At 40.1% G+C, this 26,193-nt stretch overlaps 6 protein-coding genes and 1 long non-coding RNA gene across 7 annotated transcripts; all 7 read right to left on the bottom strand.

The window, feature by feature from the left end:
* Nucleotides 1–1,753: 1,753 nt before the first annotated feature.
* LOC145704518 (uncharacterized) lies at nucleotides 1,754–3,122 on the bottom strand. Its single transcript, XM_081781973.1, has 6 exons — nucleotides 2,784–3,122; nucleotides 2,612–2,726; nucleotides 2,467–2,564; nucleotides 2,164–2,400; nucleotides 1,957–2,122; nucleotides 1,754–1,912 (listed from the first exon to the last, which is right to left on the bottom strand). The coding sequence occupies exons 1-6, from the start codon at nucleotides 3,120–3,122 to the stop codon at nucleotides 1,782–1,784; spliced, it is 1,086 nt and encodes a 361-aa protein (XP_081638099.1). The 3' UTR covers nucleotides 1,754–1,781.
* Nucleotides 3,123–7,745: 4,623 nt separating this feature from the next.
* Nucleotides 7,746–8,948, bottom strand: LOC145712296 (uncharacterized). The gene is made up of 5 exons (XM_081789983.1): nucleotides 8,852–8,948; nucleotides 8,583–8,802; nucleotides 8,393–8,543; nucleotides 7,943–8,007; nucleotides 7,746–7,901 (listed from the first exon to the last, which is right to left on the bottom strand). The coding sequence occupies exons 1-5, from the start codon at nucleotides 8,946–8,948 to the stop codon at nucleotides 7,778–7,780; spliced, it is 657 nt and encodes a 218-aa protein (XP_081646109.1). The 3' UTR covers nucleotides 7,746–7,777.
* Nucleotides 8,949–9,318: 370 nt separating this feature from the next.
* LOC145712297 (uncharacterized) lies at nucleotides 9,319–9,966 on the bottom strand. Its single transcript, XM_081789984.1, has 4 exons — nucleotides 9,830–9,966; nucleotides 9,739–9,785; nucleotides 9,512–9,695; nucleotides 9,319–9,464 (listed from the first exon to the last, which is right to left on the bottom strand). The coding sequence occupies exons 1-4, from the start codon at nucleotides 9,964–9,966 to the stop codon at nucleotides 9,374–9,376; spliced, it is 459 nt and encodes a 152-aa protein (XP_081646110.1). The 3' UTR covers nucleotides 9,319–9,373.
* A 4,251-nt stretch (nucleotides 9,967–14,217) lies between these two features.
* Nucleotides 14,218–16,235, bottom strand: LOC145712298 (uncharacterized). Its single transcript, XM_081789985.1, has 11 exons — nucleotides 16,156–16,235; nucleotides 15,960–16,100; nucleotides 15,869–15,915; nucleotides 15,643–15,826; nucleotides 15,513–15,594; nucleotides 15,137–15,463; nucleotides 14,989–15,091; nucleotides 14,720–14,939; nucleotides 14,491–14,641; nucleotides 14,383–14,447; nucleotides 14,218–14,341 (listed from the first exon to the last, which is right to left on the bottom strand). The coding sequence occupies exons 1-11, from the start codon at nucleotides 16,233–16,235 to the stop codon at nucleotides 14,218–14,220; spliced, it is 1,524 nt and encodes a 507-aa protein (XP_081646111.1).
* Nucleotides 16,236–17,217: 982 nt separating this feature from the next.
* On the bottom strand, nucleotides 17,218–17,875 carry LOC145711136 (uncharacterized). The gene is made up of 3 exons (XM_081788866.1): nucleotides 17,638–17,875; nucleotides 17,431–17,596; nucleotides 17,218–17,386 (listed from the first exon to the last, which is right to left on the bottom strand). Exons 1-3 carry the CDS (start codon nucleotides 17,785–17,787, stop codon nucleotides 17,256–17,258), a joined length of 447 nt encoding a protein of 148 aa, XP_081644992.1. The 5' UTR covers nucleotides 17,788–17,875; the 3' UTR covers nucleotides 17,218–17,255.
* Nucleotides 17,876–21,169: 3,294 nt separating this feature from the next.
* LOC145695388 (uncharacterized) lies at nucleotides 21,170–21,843 on the bottom strand. Its single transcript, XR_014133710.1, has 3 exons — nucleotides 21,660–21,843; nucleotides 21,362–21,620; nucleotides 21,170–21,297 (listed from the first exon to the last, which is right to left on the bottom strand). It is a non-coding gene; the product is annotated as an uncharacterized LOC145695388 (long non-coding RNA).
* A 36-nt stretch (nucleotides 21,844–21,879) lies between these two features.
* Nucleotides 21,880–25,379, bottom strand: LOC145712299 (uncharacterized). The gene is made up of 9 exons (XM_081789986.1): nucleotides 25,219–25,379; nucleotides 24,950–25,169; nucleotides 24,528–24,911; nucleotides 22,879–23,019; nucleotides 22,788–22,834; nucleotides 22,560–22,743; nucleotides 22,431–22,512; nucleotides 22,065–22,391; nucleotides 21,880–22,029 (listed from the first exon to the last, which is right to left on the bottom strand). Exons 1-9 carry the CDS (start codon nucleotides 25,313–25,315, stop codon nucleotides 21,880–21,882), a joined length of 1,632 nt encoding a protein of 543 aa, XP_081646112.1. The 5' UTR covers nucleotides 25,316–25,379.
* Nucleotides 25,380–26,193: the final 814 nt, after the last annotated feature.

The raw sequence follows: 26,193 nt of genomic DNA on the forward strand, positions 1-26,193 counted from the left end.
CACTGCGCTACAGTCATTTTAACGTACAGTACCACGCTTACGAGCGGAAAACTTTTCGCATCCAGAAAAACAAGAGTCTTACAATCCCCTTTCTTACTGTAAGCCCTACTAGCTCGCGCTCTGGGAAAATCCCCTCGGGCGAGGCCTGGTTTTTCCCCAGGCGAGGGTATAAAAGAGCCGCGGCAGCTCTCCAACCGCTCACTTACCAAAAACTAAAAAAAGCAAACCAGCTCCCAAAAAAGCAACCACCCTTTCTCATCATGGAATCTCTTCATCTCATCCAGCTCGTCAACGGCGCCTTCTCCGAGACCTACCGAGTAGAGCACCTTAACCTCGACTCCTCCTCGAGTAGTTCGAGTAATCAACAACTGAGTAATCAACCCAAAAATCTGGATCAACTGAAGTTGATTGCCGGCGGCTATTCCAGCTCCTACCGCGAGAGAATTTGCGGCGCCGAGCCTCTCCAGGAACAGCCCCGAGGCGATCTTCACCAGCTCATTTCCGGCGGCTTATCTGAAACTTACAGAGTCAACACCCTCGGGCAGCCGGATTCCCTCCCCGAGGCGAAGGCCGAAGACTTGGAAAAACTCGACACGAGGCATTTGGCCCTCATCCACGGTGGACTATCAGATGAGTACAGAAAAAAGGCCTGCGGGCATCCCCCGAAGCGAGAATTCAAGAGAAACGAAGCGAAGAGTTCTATTTTCGCCCCTTTCCGAGCAAGATTAGGAATCTAAACCGCCTTTCTTCTGTTTAAAAATGACCATTCCTTTGTACATAATTCCACCTTCTTCCTTGTTTTCAAAAATCTGAACTTCGCCGATTTTTACTGTATAAAAGTGACTGTATAAAGAGTATTTAAGAGTTAAAAATAAAGCTTGTCTTTCTTCTTGTTTGAATGAAAAAACGGTCTTTTCTTTGGAAAAAAGCAGGTTTTGAACCTTTTTTTTTGGAGCTCTAGAATACTTTTCTAGTCATCCTCTTTTTATCATCTAAAAATTCATAAAGAAACGGCTGAGTTCTGGAATTTTGAATAAGGAAGGTTTGGCAGAAGGCGATAAGACGCGCTTTAGGTGACAGAAGAAAAGAGAGACTGTCTCTTATCATTGTGCTGTTATCACCCAGCGGGGTGGCGTGGCGTAACCATAAGACACCTTTACGCGCTCGTTTTTCATGCTTTGGTTTAACGCAATAAGTGGAGCACGAGAAGATATGGAAATTTTGAATTTTATTTTTTCGTTTTTGAGAAGTCTTGCAATTTGAAAATGATCGAATAAAAAATCCGCTGCCGTCATAAAAATGTTGATTTTGGTCCTTCTAATTGGCTTTCTTTGCTTTTGCAAATTACGATTATTTTCGCGACAGTTGAATTCGCCGGCAAATAGTTGCCCGGACAATTATTCGCAATAAAATCTTCTTTATGCAATTTGGGCACGTGGTTTAGAATGCGGTCTAGAATTGCGCCGCGTGTTTTCTTTAGAAGCGTCGAAAATGAAACTCGCCGAGAAAGCACAAACAAGCAGCCTGGCGGATGATTACACGAGGACTCGAGCGAGATCCGGCTTAGATTCAGGACTGATAAACCCAATCTCGTAAGTACCAACAACTCGAGCTGTGAGAGAGCGCACTGCCGATACTCCTCGATGCCCGGTCGCTCTGGTGCTTTTAAATGGCTTCTAAAAGAACTCTTTCGCGGAAATTTTTGCTTTTCGAAAATGCTTTCAAAACAACCTTTTTTACGAGTCAAGTTCGGACTTCGAATTCCGAACTGTAAAGTTTATTTACAGTAATTCAACAATGACTCGGAGCGATCCAAAGGGCACCGTTCGTATCTTCACGCAATGCGAGTTTCCCTCCTTCTTGCTGAAGAAAAAGACGCCATCAGCCACCGCTTTGAACGGAACTCCTTCGCCTAGATAATATTTTTGAATTTGAAATTAAAAATATTCGTTTTACCTTTCTTAGAGAGCCCAAAAGAGAGCCAGAAGGTCTGCTCGTGGGAAATTCGGACATTGTGCGCCCTCACAATCGGCGGCAAAAGTCCACCAAGCGAGAAGCGAAGCTTCCAATCGCCCTCGGTGATCTCGCAGTTTTCTCCATCGTCGAGAACGCCCACCCGGAACTTTATTTCAATTTAATTTCCGGAAATATTCAACGTCTTACCTCGAGATCGAAGTTGCGCTTGCCAAGGCCGAGCTGCTTGAGCACATTGGTGAAGTTCTGGTGCCGAGCGGCTCCGTATCCAACCAAGTTCTTTCGCAGCTGCTGCCCGGCTTCTCCAATCGTGCCCACCGATTTGAACTCCTTTCTCATTTCTTCGAGCTCAGAGGGCTCGAGAAGAGTGATGTTGTATCGGATGAAGGCGCCCAAGGGTCCATCTTCGTGCTTGACGAGTTCGCCCTTTTCAGAGTTAGAAATTAATTATTCAGCTAAAATTTAGCTCGCCAAGAATGTCTAACTCTGGGCCTTTTCATCCTTCTCGCTGACAAGTTCGTGTCGATGGTGCACTTTTCCGACGTTGCAGTCGAGCTGCTCCACCACCGCCTTGAAGGGAACGCCTCCATCTGAAGTAAAAATTTATCAAACTGAAATAAAGGAATTTAGATTTTACCTTTGTTGGAGAGCCAAAGATAATAGTTCCCATCGCCTCCTTCCTGTGGGATAGCATTCTTGAACTGGAGCTTCCATCCAGCATGATCAACTTCGAAGTCAACATGGCAATTGAACTGTCGGAGTTTTTACCGATTTTAATATCAAAAAATTCTGGTCCAAAACTCCCATTCCTTGAGATTGACCTTTCGCTCGCCAAGCGAAAAGAGCTTCAGAACCTTGCGGATTTTCATCGCATTCACCCCATCTCTTACTCCACCTTTCCAGACCTCCCGATCGTCCTCAAAGAAGTGTCCAGCGCCTCCGATAGCGCCCAACTCCTTCCTCATCTTCTCCAACTTGGGGTGGGCATTCTTGGGAGCAGATTCGGTCTCCTTCTTCTCAACCTCTTCAGTCTCAGTAGTCTCTGAGTCAGAAATGTTGAGATCATCGAATTGACTCAAATCGATCCCAGCCACTTGCTCTCCAGTGGAAGGCAAGTAGTAGCTGCATCCATGAAAAAAATGCTCCATCGTCTTAATTTTAAAAAATAGAATCTTACTAAAACACTCCTCAACTGAGAGCAAGTCAAGTACAGAAAGAACATAGGCTTGATGATGTCTCTACAAAATTTCTCGAAGAAGAAATGAGAGTCAACCTGCAAAAATCGAAGCTGTAGTGCTCCAGTTTTCCCTTTTCTGACTCATCAGCGAATCTCGAAGCGCTACTTCAAAGAACCTTCCAGCCAAATCTCGAAACTTTCGAGTCGAAAGACAGACAATTGAGAACCTTCGCTCAATTCATTTGAACTTACAAACTCTTAAAATTCCCAATGTCTTCAAAACTTGTCACCATCGCATCGAGGTTTCTTCTTTTCCCTGCTTGTCGTCAAAAGCTCGACGTGGTGATTGAACATCAGATAGACCAAAGACCTCCAAAGACTTTTCTAAAGCGAGCGCGAACGGGTTCAAGGATGGAGCAAGAAAAACTCAAGAAAAGTAGCGGCTTTCTAAATCGCGGATCGAAAGAGCTTAGCCGCGTCATAATAATCTATCCAGCTAGTGTTGAACTGATTTTCATAAACAAAACTTTTTTCTTAGTAATTTCGTTTTTTATCTCGACCATTTTTTGGCAACAGAGCATTTCAGAGTCAAATATCTTGATAATCCGTTAGACCACAAATTCGGTTGACCGCGAAAAATCTCCCCTGAAAAATGAGTAAAATAATTTCTTGCATTTTGCAAATTTGAAGTTCCAGGTCGGTTGAGTTAGAGTTAAGAGCGGAAATGCCAGGCTTTTTGCTCTTGCGGGAAGGTTTTTAGACAAGCTCTCACGAATGTAAATATTGATTGATCGGAGCTATCAGAATTTCCAATTTTGAGCTGGCAGCGTCAATGAGTCACGCTCAGGGATGTGCCTTTTGCTTTTTTTTCGAGTGCGGTGCGGTGCGAAGTGCGATTTTTTTTGCGGGTTTTTCTGCGGTGCGAAGTGCGATTTTTTCAAATTTTTCTTCGCAGTGCGACGCAGAGTGCGAAGTGCGAAATGTGGAAACAAATTGCGGAAATTTTTGCGATAGTGCGAAAAGTGCGGAAGTGCGAAAGTGCGAAAGTGCGAAGTGCGGAAAATAAATGAAAAGTGCGAAAAATTGCGATTTTTTGAGAGAGTAGGAAAAATGAATAAAAATCACCGAAATTTCTCCCACGCCCCGAATAGAAATAATTTTAAAAACTTCCAATCATAACCATTATTGAGGTTTAAACAATGATGATTTGAATTTTTTAAATGACGGGTGTGGGTGGGGTTGGGGACAGAACTGAGCTTGATCAACTCAGAGTTCAAAGCCTTTGTCAAGCCCCTTAAACTTAAAAATCATGGAACGGGGCTGAGACGGCCCAAAAAGACAAAAATTTACAGAAATTGTCTGCAAATGGACCGCAAAATCCGCAAAGTGCGAAGTGCGATGAAGGTTGAATAGTGCGGGATACGACTGCGAAAAGAATCGCACTTTTCAAAAATTTTGCGGAAAGTGCGAAGTGCGGTGCGATGAAAAATATCAGGTCTGAGTGCGGTGCGAAGTGCGAAATTTCCGTAATCGCACCTCGCACTGCGAAGTTTAGTGCGGAATCCGCACTGCGAAGGCACATCCCTGGTCACGCTAACTTCCCCAAGACGCTAACTTCCCCAGACGCTAACTTCCCCAAAACGCTAACTTCCCCAACATTGTGCAAGTTAGCGTCTGGGCAAGTTAGCGTCTGGGGAAGTTAGCGTCAAAGTTGCCGGTTATAAAAAATAATTTTTTTTTTCGAAATTTTTATATCGAACACTGAATACAGTATTCAGAAAGTACAGGAGCCATTATTTCTAAGTTTTTTAGACAGAGGTTTGAGAATTCAGGCATTTTTTGGGATGAATGTTCTAATAATAACGCTTCGAAATAATCAAAAATATTTTATTTTAAATAATAAGAGCTTAGAAATTTTGAAATCGACTGTCAAAATGAGTGTACTCTCGGAGTACAAAAAATATTATTTCAAAACGTTAAACTAAATTTGCTCAAAAGAAATGGAAAATATGACCGCTTTTCACACGGAAAGGTCGAGGTTAGATTCTAAGAGGGAACTGACTGTCTACTAGACTAAGACATGCTCAGCATTCAGTGAAAGAGCCATTGAACGCTCCACGGATCGCCCACGCACTTTCGACGCTAACTTGCCCAAGACGCTAACTTGCCCAAAACGCTAATTTGCACAACCTTGGGGAAGTTAGCGTCTGGGGAAGTCAGCGTCTGGGGAAGTTAGCGTCTTGGGGAAGTTAGCGTGACTCAGCGTCAATATTTAAAATTTTAATTTGAAAAGAAAAATTTTCTGAATTTCAATTTTTTTATTGAAAAAAAACAGCGAAAAAGTCTTCTTTCTTTTTGAATTTTTAGAAATTCAAATGTCTAAATGTCTAGTTAATTAAATCTTAAATTTATTTTTTCGCACGTTTTGGCGGAAAACAGGAGAACGTGCAGAGTCACGCTAACTTGCCCAAGACGCTAACTTCCCCAGACGCTAACTTCCCCAAAACGCTAACTTCCCCAAGGTTGTGCAAGTTAGCGTCTGGGGAAGTTAGCGTCTTGGGGAAGTTAGCGTCAAAGCTTCCCGTTAGAGAAAATAATATTTTTTTCTTGAAATTTTTCGTAGCCTCAATTTTCGGAACACTGAATACAGTATTCAGAAAGTATTCGTAGGAGCGATTATTTCTAAGTCATTTAGACAGAGCTTTGAGAATTCAGGCATTTTTTGGGATTAATGTTCTAATAATAACGCTTCTAAATTATCAAAGATATCTTATTTTAAATATAAGAGCTCAGAAATTTTGACATTGACTGTCAAAATAAGTGTACTCCCGGAGTACAAAAATATTATTTCAAAACGTTAAATTAAATTTGCTCAAAAGAAATTGAAAATATGACCGCTATTCACGAGGAGAGGTCGAGGTTAGATTCTAAGAGACGACTGACTGTCTACCAGACTAAGACATGCTGAAAGAGCCATTCAACGCTCATCGGATCGCCCACGCATTTAAGACGCTAACTTGCCCAAGACGCTAACTTCCCCAAAACGCTAACTTCCCCAAGGTTGTGCAAGTTAGCGTCTGGGGAAGTCAGCGTCTGGGGAAGTTAGCGTCTTGGGGAAGTTAGCGTGACTCGAACGTGCATCATCAAATCATTTCCCCCCTTTGCGGGTTAATCCGGCTAAATGAATTTATTTGACTTTTTTCGCCGCCCGTTGATGACCCGCCGACCACGTCCGTTTTTGCGCAGCTCAACCCAAAATATTCGAAAATTACACCTTCTTCCTCCTTCATTTACTATTTTTGCCGAAGCTCATGTTGCTAGATGTCTTGAAATGTCCTTAAACATCTCAAAATGTCCATTAAATATCCGTTTTTGTGATCCTCTGGGCCGTAATAAATGTCCCTAAATGTCATTCACATGGATAGATACAGAATTAACTCTCAAAGTCCATAAATAAGGACAAATGTCGCAAAATGTCCGCTAATTTCTGGTAGATCTTCAAATGTGACAGTTGAAATGGCTTAAAATGTAGTTCGACTGATCAGAAAACATCAGTAATGCATTTGATTTTTCCCAAATGTCTCTGGATGTCAATTGATCTTTAGTAATGTCTCCAAACGTCAACTGATACTGTCAAAAGACTCCCTAGCTTCAGTCATTTCTTCAAATGTCCCTCGATGTCCCTGAATGTCTCTTAACTTAGAGAAACATTTCCAATGTCTAGGATTTATTTCTCAAGCCCTAAATATCCGTTGAGCCTCCGAAATGTCCTTGAATGTAATAATCATTGGAAAATGTCCGTTAATGTCTGTTAAAAATCCTTCATTTTTATCTTGAATCATCAAAACTTTTGATTCAAAAGTCCAGAAATACCATCATAATTTTATACATTCAAAAAGACTATCTTCTTGCCACAAATCTGCTTTTGCTTTGTCGACAGGTTAAATCTTGATGTCGCGACACGAGTTAGCTTCGAAATTGCGCACTGTTGTAAGTTGGTTTAGCTTAGAGCGATTGTGACAGAAGCTCAGAAATTCCAGCGCTAAAATATTTACGGAAGAGAAATGCGAGTTACTGGATTTTTAGAAATCGCGGTCTCGAGAAAAAATAATGGAATAAAGTGGAGTCTACTCAAAACGAAAAGCCACAACGAAAATTATGATTATTAACCCTCGAAAGGAAAGGCTTATCACTTTTTAGACACGAGGGGGAATTTCTAGCCTCAGCGAGAGTACTTTTCGCTAAAAATAATTATGCAACGAATGTAATTTTGCGTCACGTGACCTTGAATTCGAAGAAGCGAATTCGAAAGTGAACTGAGCGGCGCATTTTGCGGAACGGGCTGGGCCGACTCAAGTGCTCTTTGATGAGTTTACCGCGGCTTGGAGAAATTAAAGCATTAGCGGGAAAAGCGATTTACGAAACGGGCGGGGTCACGAAATCGGAGTTCACGTGATTTTCAGAGAATATTTGGGCTAATTATGCCTAGGATGTTTCGTTACGGTGAGATTATTTTTAGGATTCTCTTCCTTGATTTCACTTTCAGAACAAAAAGTCAAGATTAGAAACTTCCGATAATCTCTTGAAATTTGTTCTTTACTTAATTTGATTTATTTCTGAAAAAACTTATGTGCAGTAAAATTCATCGACGGGGAAAATTATCGGTCGAGGAAAATCACCAGAATGGTTGTTGATGACTTTTGCCGAGGATATTTCTTCTCCATCCCATTCTAGTTTCTCCACGGCGAAACTTTGTTCAATATTTTTGATTGATTCTTTCAAATAACTTACGGTTCCTTGCTGCCCCCAACAAGATAAATCGTATTTCCAATTCGCGTTGCAGAAGAGTACCAATGCTGAAATTAAAGCTAATTTCGCCTTGTTTAAGGACCCCCCCGTCAACAATTTTCGAAAAATCTATTTTCGGAATTTCAAAATTTTGACCCCGGAAATGGATTCTACGGGTCAAAAAACGATTTTGAGGCTTCATTTTTTAGGGGTCTATCTCAACTCTAACACCCTCAAAATCGCCTTTGAAAATTGGACTTTTTGACGAAAAACGACGAAAAAGTCCCAATTTTGCCTGTATTTTAGATTTTTATTGGTCCAGAAGAGCTCCTAGCAAGTTTTTATGATAAATTTAACTTCCAGGCACACTCAGAAGCCAAAATATGGCTGTTTTGAGATTTTCGATTTTTTGAGGAAAATCGTTGACGGGGGGGTCCTTAATAAAGACCTTACTTTTTCATTAAGTTTGCCAACCACGGTCCATTTTGAGTCGCGAAGTAAATAAACATCTTTTGAACTGTAATATTCATTATTTTCTTGGTATGAACCTCCCAAGAGAAGATATCCGTCGAAGACTCCAATGCAGGAGTGAACCAAAATTGCCCTTCAAATCATCAAATAATAAATATTAAAATCAATTAACTTTGGAAAATCTTCCATTTCCGTCCAAGTAGCGCCGTCGAATTTCTCCACTTTCTTGTAGCCGTCAGAAAGATGAGAGCTGACTGCAACTGGTTGGTCGCTGTAGAGCGCCAAACAAGAATTTTTGTGCGAGTATTTGGTCGCCGGTTTTATTGATACAGCACTTCCATCAAATTCGTCGCATTTTTTTCGTTCTTCATCTTCCGGAAAGCAAATCATCGCTAGAATAAATGAACAACTGCAGCCCTTTCAATTGTAAAAATTTCTTACCTGATTGTTGATCAGCCGCCGTAACTACAGAAGAGCCCCAGTAATATTGATTGTTGAGTTTGACATCTAACTCCTTGATTCCACAGCCACTTATCATTCTTATCTAAGTGAATAAGCTATGATTTAGTTTTTTTTTTTTGCTTTCTTACCCTAAGTCCAGAGTCGTTGATCCCTCCTGCACCAAAAATATAGATTTTTCCACGGATCAAAGCAGAAATTGCAGCGTAAAGGTAATGGAATTGTTTATTTGACGAAGGGATCTTGATTCTTCGATGACTCTCGCTTCCGTCAGGTTTGAGAACGTAGCTAAGAAACTTAGTTTTAGACCTATAGCCAGAAAGAACCATCAATGAATTCTTCTCGCGGCCAAAGCAGTTTTTATTTTCGAACTCGAGTTTCTCCAAATCTTTTTCATAATTTGACATTCGCGTCTCTATTGCTTCTTTTTCATCTTCAGTCCGCTCAAGATCAATTGTCAAAGCCTTGTAATTTTAATAAAAAATAAGCTTCAATTAAAAAACATCAAAATACCTGAGTAGTCTTTAAGCATTGCTCTTTTTCTTCCTGAATTTCATTTCTGCAATATTCGATTTCGCTTTGAAGATCAGAATTTCTAAGTATCCCAGTGTATAAAAAAAGAAAACAAGGGTTCTTTGTTACCTGATTCTTTCAATGTCCAAATCTTCTTGAATCTCGCTTTTCTCCATTTTTGTTTCATCTAAATCTTCCTTGATTTCAGCCAAGGCAGTCTGCACTTCCTCTGTAGCTGTTTTCGATGTTCTTAGTTCTTCATTGGCAGCGATCAAATTTTCCTTCTCAGTTTGAAGCCTCTTTATTTCCGAATCTAGATTTTATGACACTCGATGAAAGATTTTCTCCAAAGTTACCTTTTTCTCGAAGTTTTTTCCACAAATTGTAATTTCTTGTATTCAGTCTAAATCAAAAATACACCGCAGAAATTCGAATAAATTAAAGTACCGTTTTTCCTCGCTAGAAAGTCTTTCATTCTCAGTTTTGAGATTCTGGGACTTTTGATTGAGCATTTCAATTTCGTCTTTCAACTTCTGGTTTTCGCGTTCAAGGCCATTCGCATGCTCCTGTAGATCGTCGACCATGATACTTTTTTTAAGTTAAGAAAACCAATATTTAGCCATAAGTTATAACAAAACCATTTATTCTGAACCTTTCCGATATTGCTCGAGATCAAGGACCGTTCTCTCCGTACAGCGATTTCGAGACTCGTCGTTTTGCCAGCAGGGACATGTTTCCAGTTCACGCCGAAATTGATTCTGGCATTCATCGACGCAATCAACGAAGATGCATTCTTCTAGGCAGCGCTTGAATTCTTCCTCGGCCGCTTTTTTGCATTTCGCCGCCCTGTTTCTGGCAACTTTTGCTGGGCCTTTGCTGCTTTTGCAAAAAGCTGGGCACGAAAATTCGAGGCTGCATATCTTTTTTTCAGGGTTAACGAATAAAAATGAGCGACCTAATTTTGAAAAAAAGAAAGAAAAAAAAAACCCGCGCATTTGCAGCTGAAATCAGCTTCATAACGAGTAAAAGAAAATAGATCATTTCTCTTTAAAACTTGTAAATACTCTGGCTCTCGCTGCTGACTCTATAAAAACAGTGAGTCACCTTCTGAGTAAATTTAATTGGAGTCAAAACGACCACGTAAATTTAATGGATTATCTAGACGGATTAAATCGGAATTTATCGGATATTTCAGAACGTTCAGATTGTTTAGAAAAATGTCTTCCTTGATTTCAAAAAGATAGATTAGAAATTCTCGGTAATTTCTTGGGAGCTTTACAGATTGGATTTATTTTCGAAAAAACTTATGTACAGTAAAACTCATCGACAGGGAAAATTATCGGCCGAGGAAAAATTCCTGAGTGGTTGTTGCCCGGACAATTATTCGCAATAAAATCTTCTTTATGCAATTTGGGCACGTGGTTTAGAATGCGGGCTAGAATTGCGCCGCGTGTTTTCTTTAGAAGCGTCGAAAATGAAACTCGCCGAGAAAGCACAAACAAGCAGCCTGGCGGATGATTACACGAGGACTCGAGCGGGATCCGGCTTAGATTCAGGACTGATAAACCCAATCTCGTAAGTACCAACAACTCGAGCTGTGAGAGAGCGCACTGCCGATACTCCTCGATGCCCGCTTGCTTTGCCGCTTTAAAATGGCTTCTAAAAGAACTCTTTCGTGGAAATTTGCTGCTGTTTCTCATGAAGACTTATTTTTTTCTGTGGCGTGTCAAGTTCGGACTCCGAACTGTAAAGTTTATTTACAGTAATTCAACATTGACTTTGAGCGATCCAAAGGGCGCCGTTTGGATCTTCACCGAGTGCGAGTTTCCCCCCTTCTTGCTGATGAAAGAGTCGCTATCAGTCACCGCCTTGAACGGAATTCCTTCGCCTAGGAAAGTATTTATTATTTGAAAGTGAAATTTTTACTTTTACCTTTCTTGGAGAGCCCAATGGAGAGCCAAAAGGCCTCATTTGAGAACGGAAGCGAGTAAACCTGGGAAACTCGGACATTATTCGGCAAAACAATCGGCGGCAGAAGACCAGCCAGTGAGAAGCGAATCGTCCAATCACCCTCGGTGATCTCGCAGTTTTCGCCATCGTCGAGAGCGTTCAGCCGAAACTTCATCAAGTTTTTATCAAATTATCTCTTTTTTTTTGTTTGAAAATAAAAAAACTCGCCCTTTCCTCGAGATCGAAGTCGCGCTTGCCAAGCGCGAGCTGCTTGAGCACATCGGCGAAGTTCTGGTGGCGAGCGGCTCCATTTCCAATCATCTTCTTGGCCAAAGGATCATCGGCTTTACCAATCTTGCCCACCGATTTGAACTCCTTTCTCATTTTTTCCACCTCAGAGGGTTCGAGAAGGGTGATGTTGTATCTGGAGAAGGCGCCAAAAGGTCCATCTTCGTGAACGACGAGCTGGCCCTTTCCAGAGTTAGACATTGATGATTTAGCTCAAATTCATCTCAAGAAAACGAAGTATAACTCTGGCCCTTTTGATCTTTTTCGCTGACGAGTTCGTGTCGATGGTGCACTTTTCCGAAATTGCAGTCGAGTTGCTCCACCACGGCCTTGAAGGGAACTCCTCCATCTGCAAATTAATTTGTCACTCTGAAAATCCAGCGCTTAATACCTTTATTTGAGAGCCAAAAGTAATAGTGCGCACCAGCTCCTTTTAGCAAATCAGTTAACTTCAAATCTCTTAAAAACTGAAGCCTCCAGCCGGCATCAGAGACGTCGAAGTTCTGAGAGCACGAGAACTTTGCGGAGTTTTATTAAATAAATTGAAAGATTATCTTTTTTCGCTTATTAATGCAAAAGTTTTGCTGCAAAACTCCCGTTCCTTGAGATTGATTTTTCGCTCGCCGAAGGAAAGGAGCTTCAGAACCTTGCGGACTTTCGACTCGTTCATCTCATCTCTTACTCCACCTTTACAGATCTCCCGGTCGTCTTCAAAGAAGTGTCCAGCGCCTCCGATAGCGCCCAACTCCTTCCTCATCTTTTCCAACCTTTTATTCGGGTCGGCATTCTCGGGAGCAGATTCGGTCGCTTCCTTCTCGGTCTCTTCACCCTCAGGATTCTTTGGGCCATAGAGGTTGAGATTCGCCAATTCCTTCAAATCGACTTCCTTTGGCTCTTCATTGGAATCCATGTAATAGATGCCGCGAGAAACAAAATTTGCCATCGTCTTAAATTTTTAAATTTGATCACCAGACAATTTATTCTCAGCCAAAATTAAGTCACAATGTTGAACGCAGGTCCTCATAAATTTATCTCTACCGAAGTTATCAACGAAGAAAAAAGAAGAAATGAGAGTCAACCTGCAAAATCGAATCTTTAGCGCTCAGTTTTCCCTTTTCTGAGTCATTCCCGTATCTCGAAACGCGACTTCAAAGCCAAACCTTCCAGCCAAATCTTGAAACTTTCGAGTCGAAAGACAGATTATTGAGAACCTCCGCTAATTTGATTCGAACTTACTAACTCTGAAGTTTTCCAATGTCTTCAAAACTTGTCATCACCATCGCCGAGGTTTCTTCTTTTCCCCTGCTTGTTGTCAAAAGCTCGATGTGGTGATTGAACATCAGATAAACCAAAGACCTCCAAAGACTATTCTAAAGCGAGCGCGAACGGGTTCAAGGATGGAGCAAGAAAAACTCAAGAAAAGTAGCGGCTTTCTAAATCGCGGATCGAAAGAGCTTAGCCGCGTCATAATAATCTATCCAGCTAGTGTTGAACTGATTTTCATAAACAAAACTTTTTCTTAGTAACTTCTTTGCCGATTTCGACCAATTTTTTAGTAAAAGAGCATTTCGCCGTCGAATATCTTGATAATCACTGATTATTAATCAGTTAGACCACAAAATCAGTGATTCTGTCAAAAGACTCCCTAGCTTCAGTCATTTCTTCAAATGTCCCTCGATGTCCCTGAATGTCTCTAAACTTGAGAAACATCTCCAACGTCAAGGATTAATTTCTTAGTGCCTGAATGTCTGTTGAGCCTCTGAAATGTCAGAATTAGCGGAAAATGTCCGTCTATGTCTGTTAAACATCCTTCATCTTCATTTCGACTCATCAAAAGTACAGAAGTACCATCATTACTTTATACATTCAAAAAAGACTATCTTCAAGCCACAAATCTGCTTTTGCTTTGTCGACAGGTTAAATCTTGATGTCGCGACACGAAATTGCGCACTGTTGTAAGTTGGTTTAGCTTAGAGCGATTGTGACAGAAGCTCAGAAATTCCAGCGCTAAAATATTTACGGAAGAGAAATGCGAGTTACGGGATTTTTAGAAATCGCCGTCTCGACTCGAGAAAAAAATGGAATAAAGTGGAATCTACTCAATACGAAAAGCCACACCGAAAATGATTATGGCTTAATTAACCCTCGACTGGCAAGGCTTATCAATTTTTAGACGCGCGGGGGAATTCTAGCCTCAGCGAGAGTACTTTTCGTTAAAAAATAATTATGCAACGAATGTCATTTTACGTCACGTGACCTTGAATTCGAAGAAATGAATTCGAAAGTGATCTGAGCGGCGCATTTTGCAGAACGGGGAGGGCCGACTCAAGTGCTCTTTGATGAGTTTACCGCGGCTTGGAGAAATTAAAGCATTAGCGGAAAAAGCGATTTACGAAACGGGCGGGGTCACGAAATCGGAGTTCACGTGATTTTCAGAGAATATTTGGGCTAATTAAACCTAAGATCTTTCGATACGGTGAGATTATTTTGAGGATTATCTTCCTTGATTTCATTTTCAGAACAAAAAGACCAGATTTGTAAACTTCTGATAATTTCTTGCGATTTTAGCTTGACTAACTTTGATATTTCTCTATAACTTATGTACAGTAAAATTCATCGACAGGGAAAAGTATCGGCCTCCAAAATGGATTTGAGTGATTGTTGATGACTTTTGCCGAGGAAATTTTTTCTCCATCCCATTCTAGTTTCTCCACGGCGAAACTAAGTTCAGTAATTTTGATTGATTCTTTCAAATAACTTACGGTTCTTTTTTGCCCCCAACAAGATAAATCGTATTTCCAATTCGCGTTGCAGAAGAGTAAAAATGCTAAAATTCAAGCTTATTACGCCTTGTTTAATAATGACCTTACAATTTCATTGAGCTGGCCAACGACTGTCCATTTTGAGTCGCGAAGTAAATAGACATCTTTTGAATTGTAAAAATTATCATTTTCTTCGTATTGACCTCCCAGGAGAAGATATCCGTCGAAAACTCCAATGCAGGAGTGAGCGTAAATCGCCCTTCAAATCAACAAATAAATTATTTATATTATTTATTATTATTTATTATATATATTATATAAATTAAAATCGATTTACTTTCGAAAATCTTCCATTTCCGTCCAAGAAGCGCCATCGAATTTTTCAACTTTTTTGTAGCCGTCAGAAAGCCAGGAGCTGACTGCAACTGGTTGGTCGCTGTAGAGCGCCAAACAAGAATTTTTGTGCGAGTATTTGGTCGCCGGTTTTATTGATACAGCACTTCCATCAAATTCGTCGCATTTTTTTCGTTCTTCATCTTCCGGAAAGCAAATCATCGCTAGAATAAATGAACAACTGCAGCCCTTTCAATTGTAACAATTTCTTACCTGATTGTTGATCAGCCGCCGTAACTACAGAAGAGCCCCAGTAATATTGATTGTTGAGTTTGACATCTAACTCCTTGATTTCACAGCCACGTATCATTTTAATCTAAGTGAATAAGCAATGATTTAGTTTTTTTTTTTGCATTCTTACCCTGAGTTCATAGCCGTAGCCTTCACCAAAAATATAGATTTTTCCACGAATCATAGCAGAAATTGAAGCGAGAAGGTAATGATATTCATTTTTTGACGAAGGGATCTTAATTGTGCGAGGACTCTCGCTTCCATCAGGTTTGAGCACGTAGCTTAGAAACTCTGTTTGAGACGTATAGCCAGAAAGAACCATCAATGAATTCTTCTGGCGTCCAAAGCAGCTTTCGTTTTCGAACTTGAATTTTTCCAAATCTCTTTCAAAAATTGACATTCGGGTCTCGATTGCTTCTTTTTCATCTTCAGTCCGCTCAAGATCAATTGTCAAACCCTTAAAATTTTCCCAAAAATAAGCTTCAATTAAAAAACCATCAAAATACCTGAGTAGTCTTTAAGCATTGCGCCTTTTCTTCCTGAATTTCATTTCTGCAATATTCGATTTCGCTTTGAAGATCAGAATTTCTAAGAATCCCAGTTTATTAAAAAATGCAAACAAAGGTTTTTCGTTACCTGATTCTTTCAATGTCTAAATCTTCTTGAATCTCGCTTTTTTCCATTTTTGTTTCATCCAAATCTTCCTTGATTTCAGCCAAGGCAGTCTGCAAATCCTCTGTAGCTGTTTTCGATGTTCTTAGTTCTTCATTAGCAGCGATCAAATTTGCATTGTCAGTTTGAAGCCTCCTTATTTCCCCATCTAGATTTATGACACTCGATGACAGATTCTGTCGAAAATAACCTTTTTCTCGAAGTTTTTTCCACAAATTGTAATTTCGCGTATTCAGTCTAAATCAGAAATATACCGCAGAAATTCGAATAAATTAACGAACCGTTTTTCCTCGCTAGAAAGTCTTTCATTCTCAGTTTTGAGATTCTGGGACTTTTGATTGAGCATTTCATTTTCGTCTTTCAACTTCTGGTTTTCGCGTTCAAGGCCGTTCGCATGCTCCTGTAGTTCGTCGACCATGATACTTTTTTCAAGTTAAGAAACCAATATTAAGCTAGAACAAAACCACTTTTCTGAACTTTTCCGATATTGCTCGAGATCCAGGACCGTTTTCTCTGTGCAGCGACTTCGGGATTCGTCGTCTTGCCAGCAGGGACATGTTTCCAGTTCACGCTGAAATTGATTTTGGCATTCATCGACGCAATCAACGAAGATGCATTCTTCTAGGCAGCGCTTCAATTCTTCCTCGGCCGCTTTTTTGCATTTCGCGGCCCTGTTTCTGGCAACTTTTGCCGGGCCTTTGCTGCTTTTGCAAAAAGCTGGGCATGAAAATTCGAGGCTGCATATCTTTTTTGGGGTTTTACGAATAAAAATGAGCGACCTTATTTAAAAAAAAGAAAGAAGAAACCCGTGCATTTGCAGCTGAAATCAGCTTCATAAAGAGTAAAAGAAAATAGATCATTTCTCTTTAAAACTTGTAAAAACTCTGGCTCTCGCTGCTGACTCTATAAAAACAGTGAGTCACCTTCTGAGTAAATTTAATTGGAGTCAAAACGACCACGTAAATTTTATGGATTATCTAGACGGATTAAATCGGAATTTATCGGATATTTCCGAACGTTCAGATTGTTTAGAAAAATGTCTTCCTTGATTTCAAAAAGATAGATTAGAAATTCTCGGTAATTTCGTGGGATAAGAGCTTTACAGATTGGATTTATTTTCGAAAAAACTTACGTACAGTAAAACTCATCGACAGGGAAAATAATCGGCCAAGGAAAAATTCCTGAGTGGTAGTTGCCCGGACAATTATTCGCAATAAAATCTTCTTTATGCAATTTGGGCACGTGGTTTAGAATGCGGTCTAGAATTGCGCCGCGTGTTTTCTTTAGAAGCGTCGAAAATGAAACTCGCCGAGAAAGCACAAACAAGCAGCCTGGCGGATGATTACACGAGGACTCGAGCGAGATCCGGCTTAGATTCAGGACTGATAAACCCAATCTCGTAAGAACCAACAACTCAAGCTGTGAGAGAGCGCACTGCCGATACTCCTCGATGCCCAGTTGCTCTGGCGCTTTTAAAAGGCTTCTAAAAGAACTCTTTCGTGGAAATTTTTGCTTTTCTGGACAAATTTTTTTTGCGAGTCAAGTTCGGAACTCGAAGTTCGAACTGTAAAGTTTATTTACCGTAATTCAACAATGACTCGGAGCGATCCAAAGGGCACCGTTCGGATCTTCACGCAATGCGAGTTTCCCTCCTTCTTGCTGAAGAAAAAGACGCCATCAGCCAGCGCTTTGAACGGAACTCCTTCGCCTAGATAATATTTTTGAATTTGAAATTGAAAATATTCGTTTTACCTCTCTTAGAGAGCCCAAAAGAGAGCCAGAAGGTCTGCTCGTGGGAGATTCGGACATTGTGCGCCCTCACAATCGGCGGCAAAAGTCCACCAAGCGAGAAGCGAAGCTTCCAATCGCCCTCGGTGATCTCGCAGTTTTCTCCATCGTCGAGAACGCCCACCCGGAACTTTATTTCAATTTAATTTCCGGAAATATTCAACGTCTTACCTCGAGATCGAAGTTGCGCTTTCCAAGGCCGAGCTGCTTGAGCACATTGGTGAAGTTCTGGTGGCGGGCGGCTTCGTATCCAACCAAGTTCTTTCGCAGCTGCTCCCCGGCTTCTCCAATCGTGCCCACCGATTTGAACTCCTTTCTCATTTCTTCGAGCTCGGAGGGCTCGAGAAGAGTGATGTTGTATCGGATGAAGGCGCCCGAGGGTCCATCTTCGTGCTTGACGAGCTGGCCCTTTACAGAGTTAAAAATATATTTTTCAGCTAAATTGAGCTCGTCAAAAATGTTTAACTTTGGTCCTTTTCATCCTTTTCGCTGACGAGTTCGTGTCGATGGTGCACTTTTCCGAAGTTGCTGTTGAGCTGCTCCACCACGGCCTTGAAGGGAACGCCTCCGTCTAAAGTAAAATTAGTCAAACTGAAATAAATAAATTTTGATTTTACCTTTGTTGGAAAGCCAAAGATAATAGTTCCCATCGCCTCCTTCCTGTGGAATAGCATTTTTGAACTGAAGCTTCCATCCGGCATGATCAACTTCGAAGTCAACATTGCACTTGAACTGTCGGAGTTTTTACTGATTTCAATATCAAAAATACTGTGCCTAAACTCCCATTCCTTGAGGTTGACCTTTCGTTCGCCAAGCGAAAACAGCTTCAGCACCTTGCGGATTTTCATCGCGTTCACCCCATCTCTTACTCCACCTTTCCAGACCTCCCGATCGTCCTCAAAGAAGTGTCCAGCGCCTCCGATAGCGCCCAACTCCTTCCTCATCTTCTCCAACTTAGGATGGGCATTCTTGGGAGCAGATTCGGTCTCCTTCTTTTCGATCTCTTCAGCCTCAGAAGCCTCAGAGTCTGAGTCAGAAATGTTGAGGGCTCCGAAATTCGAAGAGAGTCCGAATTGAGCAGCGCGTCCAGGATCAAGTCTGGTAGACGCGGAAGCCAGGTACTCGCTGCATCCTTGGAAAAAGTGTTCCATTTGAAAATCGTCTAAAATTTTTTAACTAGAATCTCACTAAACTGTCAATTCAGGCAGAACACACAGGCTTGAAGATATCTCTACACAATTTCTCAACGAAAACGAAAGAAGAAATGAGAGTCAACCCGCGAAAATCAATTCTTTAAATGCTCCAGTTTTCCCTTTTATGATTCATTCGCGAATCTCGAAACCTGAATTTCATAGAACCTTCCAGCCAAATCTCGAAACTTTCGTGTCGAAAGACAGATAACCTTCGCTAACTTCATTTGACCTTACAAACTCGAAATTTTCCAATGTCTTCAAAACTTGTCACGCCAAAAAATATCCATCGCCGAGGTTTCTTCTTTTCCCTGCTTGTTGTCAAAAGCTCGATGTGGTGATTGAACATCAGATAAATCAAAGACCTCCAAAGACTGTTCTAAAGCGAGCGCGAACGGGTTCAAGGATGGAGCAAGAAAAACTCAAGAAAAGTAGCGGCTTTCTAAATCGCGGATCGAAAGAGCTTAGCCGCGTCATAATAATCTATCCAGCTATTAACTTTAGTGTTGAACTGATTTTCATAAACAAAACTTTTTCTTAGTAACTTCGTTCTTTTTCTCGACCAATTTTTTGGCAACAGAGCATTTCAGATTCAAATATCTTGATAATCCGTTAGACCACAAAGTCGGTTCACCGCGAAAAATCTCCCCTGAAAAATGAATAAAATAATTTAAAATGAATTTTTGCATTTTGCAAATTTGGAGTTCCAGGTCGGTTGAGTTGGAGTTTAGAGCGGAAATGCCAGGCTTTTTGCTCTTGCGGGAAGGTTTTTAGACAAGCTCTCACGAATGTAAATATTGATTGATCGGGGCTATCCGGAGTTGTTTCATTGATTCAGAATTTTCAATTTTGAGCTGGAAGCGTCAATATTTTAATTTCAAAAGAAAAATTATCAAAATAATAATTTGCAATTTTATTTTTCGAAAAAAACATCGAAAAGTCTTTCTTCTTTTTGAATTTTTGGAAATTCAAATGTCTAAATGTCTAGCTAATTAAATCTAAAATTTATTTTTTCGCACGTTTTTGCGGAAAACAGGAGAACGTGCATCATCAAATCATTTCCCCCTTTGCGGGTTAATCCGGCTAAATGAATTTATTTGACTTTTTTCGCCGCCCGTTGATGACCCGCCGACCACGTCCGTTTTTGCGCAGCTCAACCCAAAATATTCGAAAATTACATCTTCTTCCTCCTTCATTTACTGTTTTTGCGGCGCTTATGTTGCTAGATGTCTGGAAATGTCCTAATACATATGTATATCTCAAAATGTCCATTCAATATCCGTTATTTATGATTCTCTTGGCCGTTATAAAGGTCCCTAAATGTCATTCACATGGATAGATACAGTTATAACTCTAAATGTCAATAAATAAGGACAAATGTCCCTAAATGACCGTTGGATTTCTGATAGATCTTCAAATGTGACATTTGAAATGGCTTTAAATGTCGTTCAACTGAGCAGAAAACATCAACGATACATTTGATTTTTCCCAAATGTCTCTAGATGTCAATTGAGCTCAAAAAATGTCTTCGAATGTCCCCTGATGCTGTCAAAAGACTCCCTAGCTTCAGTCATTTCTTCCAATGTCCCTGGATGTCCCTGAATGTCTCTAAACTTAGAGAAACATCTTCAATGTCTAGGATTATTTTCTTAATCTCTAGATGTCTGTCGAGCCTCCGAAATGTCGTTGAATGTCAAAATCATTGGAAAATGTCCGTTCATGTCTGTAAAACATTTTGTATCTTCATTTTGACTCATCAAAAGTACAGAAGTACCATCATTTCTTTATACATTCAAAAAAGATTGTCTTCAAGCCACAAATCTGCTTTTGCTTTGTCGACAGGTTAAATCTTGATGTCGCGACACGAGTTAGCTTCGAAATTGCGCACTGTTGTAAGTTGGTTTAGCTTAGAGCGATTGTGACAGAAGCTCAGAAATTCCAGCGCTAAAATATTTACGGAAGAGAAATGCGAGTTACGGGATTTTTAGAAATCGCCGTCTCGAGAGAGAAAAAATGGAATAAAGTGGAGTCTACTCAATACGAAAAGCCACACCGTAATTGATTATGGCTTAATTAACCCTCGAATGGCAAGGCTTATCAATTTTTAGACGCGAGGGGAAATTCTAGCCTCAGCGAGAGTACTTTTCGTTAAAAAATAATTATGCAACGAATGTAATTTTGCTTCACGTGACCTTGAATTCGAAGAAATGAATTCGAAAGTGAACTGAGCGGCGCATTTTGCGGAACGGGCTGGGCCGACTCAAGTGCTCTTTGATGAGTTACCGCGGCTTGGAGAAATTAAGGCATTAGCGGAAAAAGCGATTTACGAAACGGGCGGGGTCACGAAATCGGAGTTCACGTAATTTTCAGAGAATATTTTGACGCTACGAATATCTTTCGCTACGTTGAGATTATTTGGAAGATTCTCTTCCTTGATTTCATTTTCAGAATAAAAAATAACTTCGGATAATTTCTTTGGATTTGTGCTTGACTAACTTTGATTTATTTCTCTTAAACTTATGTACAGTAAAATTCATCGACAGGGAATATTATCGGGCGATAAAATTCGTTTGAGTGGTTGTTGACGACTTTTGCCGAGGATATTTTTTCTTCATCCCATTCTAGTTTTTCCACGGCGTAACTTAGTTCAGTTATTTTGATTGATTCTTTATTAAAGATTCTTTATTATTTTAAAAATAACTTACGGTTCTTTTTTGCCGCTCACAAGATAAATCGTATTTCCAATTCGCGTTGCAGAAGAGTAAAAATGCTAAAATTCAAGCTTATTTCGCCTTGTTCAAGAAAGACTTCACATATTTATTTAGTTTGCCAACCACAGTCCATCTTGAGTCACGAAGTAGATAAACATCTTTTGAACTGTAATATTTATGATTTTGTTTGTATTCCCCTCCCAGGAGAAGATATCCGTCGAAAACTCCAATGCAGGAGTGAATATAAATTGCCCTTCAAATAATCAAATAATCAAAATTAAAATCGATTTACTTTGGAAAATCTTCCATTTCCGTCCAAGAAACGCCACCGAATTTCTCCACTTTTTTGTAGCCGTCAGGAAGTCCGGAGCTGACTGCAACTGGTTGGTCCTTGTAAAGCGCCAAGCATGAACTTCTGTGCGAGAACTTCGTCGACTGTTTTATTGAAACAGCACTTCCATCGAATTCTTCGCAGTTTTTCCACTCATCATCATCCGGAAAGCAAATCATCGCTAGAATAAATTATCAACTGCAGCACATTTAATTGAAACAATTTTACCAGATTGCTGATCAGCCGCCGTTACTACAGAAGAGCCCCAAGTATATTGATTGTTGAGTTTGACATCTAACTCCTTGATTTCACAGCCACTTATCATTCTTATCTAAGTGAATAAGCTATCATTTTTTGCTTTCTTACCCTGAGTCCATAGCCCCATCCTTCACCAAAAATATAGACTTTTCCTCGGATCAAAGCAGAGATTGCAGCGTAAAGGTAATGGAATTGATTATTCGACGAAGGGATCTTGATTGTCCGAGGATTCTCGCTTCCGTCAGGTTTAAGAACGTAGCTGAGAAACTCTGTTTGAGACTCGTAGCCAGAAAGAACCATCAATGAATTCTTCTCCCGTCCAAAGCAGTTTTCGTTTTCGAACTTGAGTTTCTCAAGATCTCTTTCATAAAATGCTATTCGTGTTTCGATTGCTTCTTTCTCGTCTTCAGTCCGCTCAAGATCAATCGTCAAAGCCTTGTCATTTTAATAAAAAATAAGCTTAAATAAAAATACCTGAGTATTTTTAAAGCATTGCGCCTTTTCTTCTTGAATTTCGTTTCTGCAATATTCGATTTCGCTTTGAAGATCAGAATTTCTAAGTGTCGCAGTTCATAAAAAAAGCAAACAAGGGTTTTCTGTTACCTGATTCTTTCAATGTCCAAATCTTCTTGAATCTCGCTTTTCTCCATTTTTGTTTCATCTAAATCTTCCTTGATTTCAGCCAAGGCAGTCTGCACTTCCTCTGTAGCTGTTTTCGATGTTCTTAGTTCTTCATTGGCAGCGATCAAATCTTCCTTCTCAGTTTGAAGCCTCTTTATTTCCGAATCTAGATTTTATAACACTCGATGAAAGATTTTCTCCAAAAATTACCTTTTTCTCGAAGCTTTTTCCACAAATTGTAATTTCTCGTATTCAGTCTAAATCAGAAATGTACATCAGAAATTCGGATAAATCGAAGTACCGTTTTTCCTCGCTAGAAAGTCTTTCATTCTCAGTTTTGAGATTCTGGGACTTTTGATTGAGAATTTCAATTTCGTCTTTCAACTTCTGATTTTCGCGTTCAAGACCGTTCGTATGCTCTTTTAGATCGTCGACCATGATACTTTTTTTAAGTTAAGAAAACCAATATTTAGCCATAAGTTAAAACAAAACCATTTTTCTGAACCTTTCCGATATTGCTCGAGATCAAGGACCGTTCTCTCTGTACAGCGACTTCGGGATTCGTCGTTTTGCCAGCAGGGACACATTTCCAGCTCACGCCGAAATTGATTCTGGCATTCGTCGACGCAATCAACGAAGATGCATTCTTTTAGGCAGCGCTTGAGTTCTTCCTCGGCCGCTTTTTTGCATTTCGCCGCCCTGTTTCTGGCAACTTTTGCCGGGCCTTTGCTGCTTTTGCAAAAAGCTGGGCATGAAAATTCAAGGCTGCATATCTTTTTTCGGGTTTACGAATAAAAATGAGCAATCTTATATCAAAAAGAAGAAAGAAAAAACCCGTGCATTTGCAGCTGAAATCAGCTTCGTAAACAGTAAAAGAAAGTAGATCATTTCTCTTTTGTTAATACTCTGGCTCTCGCTGCTGACTCTATAAGAAGAGTGAGTCACCTTCTGAGTAAATTTAATTGGAGTCTAAACAGGCGGGGTCAAGAATCAAGAGTTCACGTAAATTTCTTTATACCATCATTACTTTATACATTCAAAAAAGACTCTCTTCAAGCCACAAATCTGCTTTTGCTTTGTCGACAGGTTAAATCTTGATGTCGCCACAGGAGTTAGCTTCGAAATTGCGCACTGTTGTAAGTTGGTTTAGCTTAGAGCGATTGTGACAGAAGCTCAGAAATTCTAGCGCTAAAATATTTACGGAAGAGAAATGCGAGTTACGGCATTTTTAGAAATCGCCGTCTTGAGAGAAAAAAATGGAATCTACTCAATACGAAAAGCCACACCGTAATTGATTATGGCTTAATTAACACTCGACTGGCAATGCTTATCAATTTTTAGACGCGAGGGGGGAATTCTAGCCTCAGCGAGAGTACTTTTCGTTAAAAAATAATTATGCAACCAGGGGTCTGGATTTTGGCCAAAAATGAAAAGCGAAAGCGAAGCGAAAGCGAAAATTTTTCAAAAATTTTAAGCGAAAGCGAAGCGAAGCGAATCAAAATTTCGTGAGCGAAGCGAAGTGAATTCGCTTCGCTTCGCTCATGAGCGAATTCGCAAAGCGAATCCAGACCCCTGATGCAACTAGTTAAAATATACTTCCCGTAATCGAAAATTTCAAGAAACAAGTTTGAAAGTGAACTTTTGTGGAACGGGCTGGGCGGATTCAAGTGCTCTTCGCGGCTTGGAGAAATTAAAGCATAAGCGGGAAAAGCGATTTACGAAACGGGCGGGGTCACGAAATCAGAGTTCACATGATTTTAACAGAAAATTTTAGGATCTTTCGCTACGTTAAGAATGATGGAAAATTCTCTTCCTTGATTTCACTTTCAGAACGAAAAGTCAAGATTAGAAACTTCCGATAATATCTTGAAATTTGTTCTTTACTTAATTTGATTTATTTCTGTAAAAACTTATGTACAGTAAAATTCATCGACAGGGAATATTATCGGCCTCCAAAATGGATTTGAGTGGTTGTTGATGACTTTTGCCGAGGATATTTCTTCTCCATCCCATTCAAGTTTCTCCACGGCGTAACTAAGTTCAATTATTTTGATTGATTCTTTCAAAAAACTTACGGTTCTTTTTTGCCGCTCACAAGATAAATCGTGTTTCTGATTCGCGTTGCAGAAGAGTACCAATGCTAAAATTAAAGCTAATTTCGCCTTGTTTAATAAAGACCTAACATATTTATTGAGCTGGCCAACCACGGTCCATCTTGAGTCACGAAGTAGATAAACATCTTTTGAATTGTAATATTTGTCATTTTCTTCGTAATTACCTCCCAGGAGAAGATATCCGTCGAAAACTCCAATGCAGGAGTGTATGTAAATTGGCCTAAAATCATCATATAATAAAAATTAAAATCGATTTACTTTGGAAAATCTTCCATTTCCGTCCAAGAAACGCCATCGAATTTCTCCACTTTTTTGCGGCCCTCAGGAAGTCCGGAGCTGACTGCAACTGGTTGGTCGTTGTAGAGCGCCAAGCATGAACTTCTGTGCGAGTATTTGGTCGAAGGTTTTATTGAAACAGCGCTTCCGTCGAATTCTTCGCATTTTTTGAACTTTTCATCATCCGGAAAGCAAATCATCGCTAGAATAAATGAACAACTGCAGCGCTTTCAATTGTAACAATTTCTTACCAGATTGTTGATCAGCCGCCGTTACTACAGAAGAGCCGAAGTAATATCGATTGTTGAGTTTGACATCTAACTCCTTGATTTCACAGCCACTTATCATTCTTATCTAAGTGAATTAGCTATGATTTTAGTTATTTTCCGCACTTCTTACCCTGAGTCCATAGTCTGAGCCGCTTAGTTTACCAAAAATGAAGACTTTTCCGCGGATCATAGCGGAAATCGAAGCGTAAAGGAACTGAGAGCTATCAATTGAAGAAGGCATCTTGATTGTGCGAGGACTCTCGCTTCCGTCAGGTTTGAGCACGTAGCTTAGATACTCAGTTTTTGATCCATAACCAGTAAGAACCATCAAGGAATTCTTCTCCCGTCCGTAGCACTTTTCGCTTTCTGCTTTGACTTCGTCGATCTCTGTTAGTCTATATGATAATTGTTTTTGGAGTTTTTCTTTTTCTTTTTGTGCTTCTTCAAGTTTTTCTTCCATCAATAAATTATTCTTTCTAAGCTCTTCGTTTTCTTGTTGAAGCCGGAGAATATCAACGAAACATTCAAAATGCTGTTTAAACCCCCTGCCCCCATCAAGAATCGTGAAAATCGGGCTCTTTAGTGAACGTTTTTCTCAAGAACTACCTTGGGTAGACCCTTTATTTCAATTGCAAGCTCTTGTTTGAACCCTCGCCTGCAACCGCGTTCCTTAAGATGATCTTACGATCAACAACTTAAGGTTATACAGGCCCTTAAATATAAGGTTGTTAAGTGCAGGTTTTTTTCGGGTTTTAAAGTGGGGTATACCGTATACGGTATACCCTTAATTTTTTTTCAGGATAAAGTTAAGGCCCTAAGCTACGACCGTTTGCTTTTTGAGAGTTTTTGGTCTACGAACTTAAGGAGGACAGCCCCTTTAAAATTTTAAAGTCGAATCTAAGTCGAATTTTCGGATATATATTTTCAGTAATTATTACCTAAATTGCGCTGAATTAC

This window comes from Oikopleura dioica, chromosome 1 (genome assembly GCF_907165135.1).
Source record: "Oikopleura dioica chromosome 1, OKI2018_I68_1.0, whole genome shotgun sequence".
In the NCBI taxonomy this organism is placed as follows: Eukaryota; Metazoa; Chordata; class Appendicularia; order Copelata; family Oikopleuridae; genus Oikopleura; species Oikopleura dioica.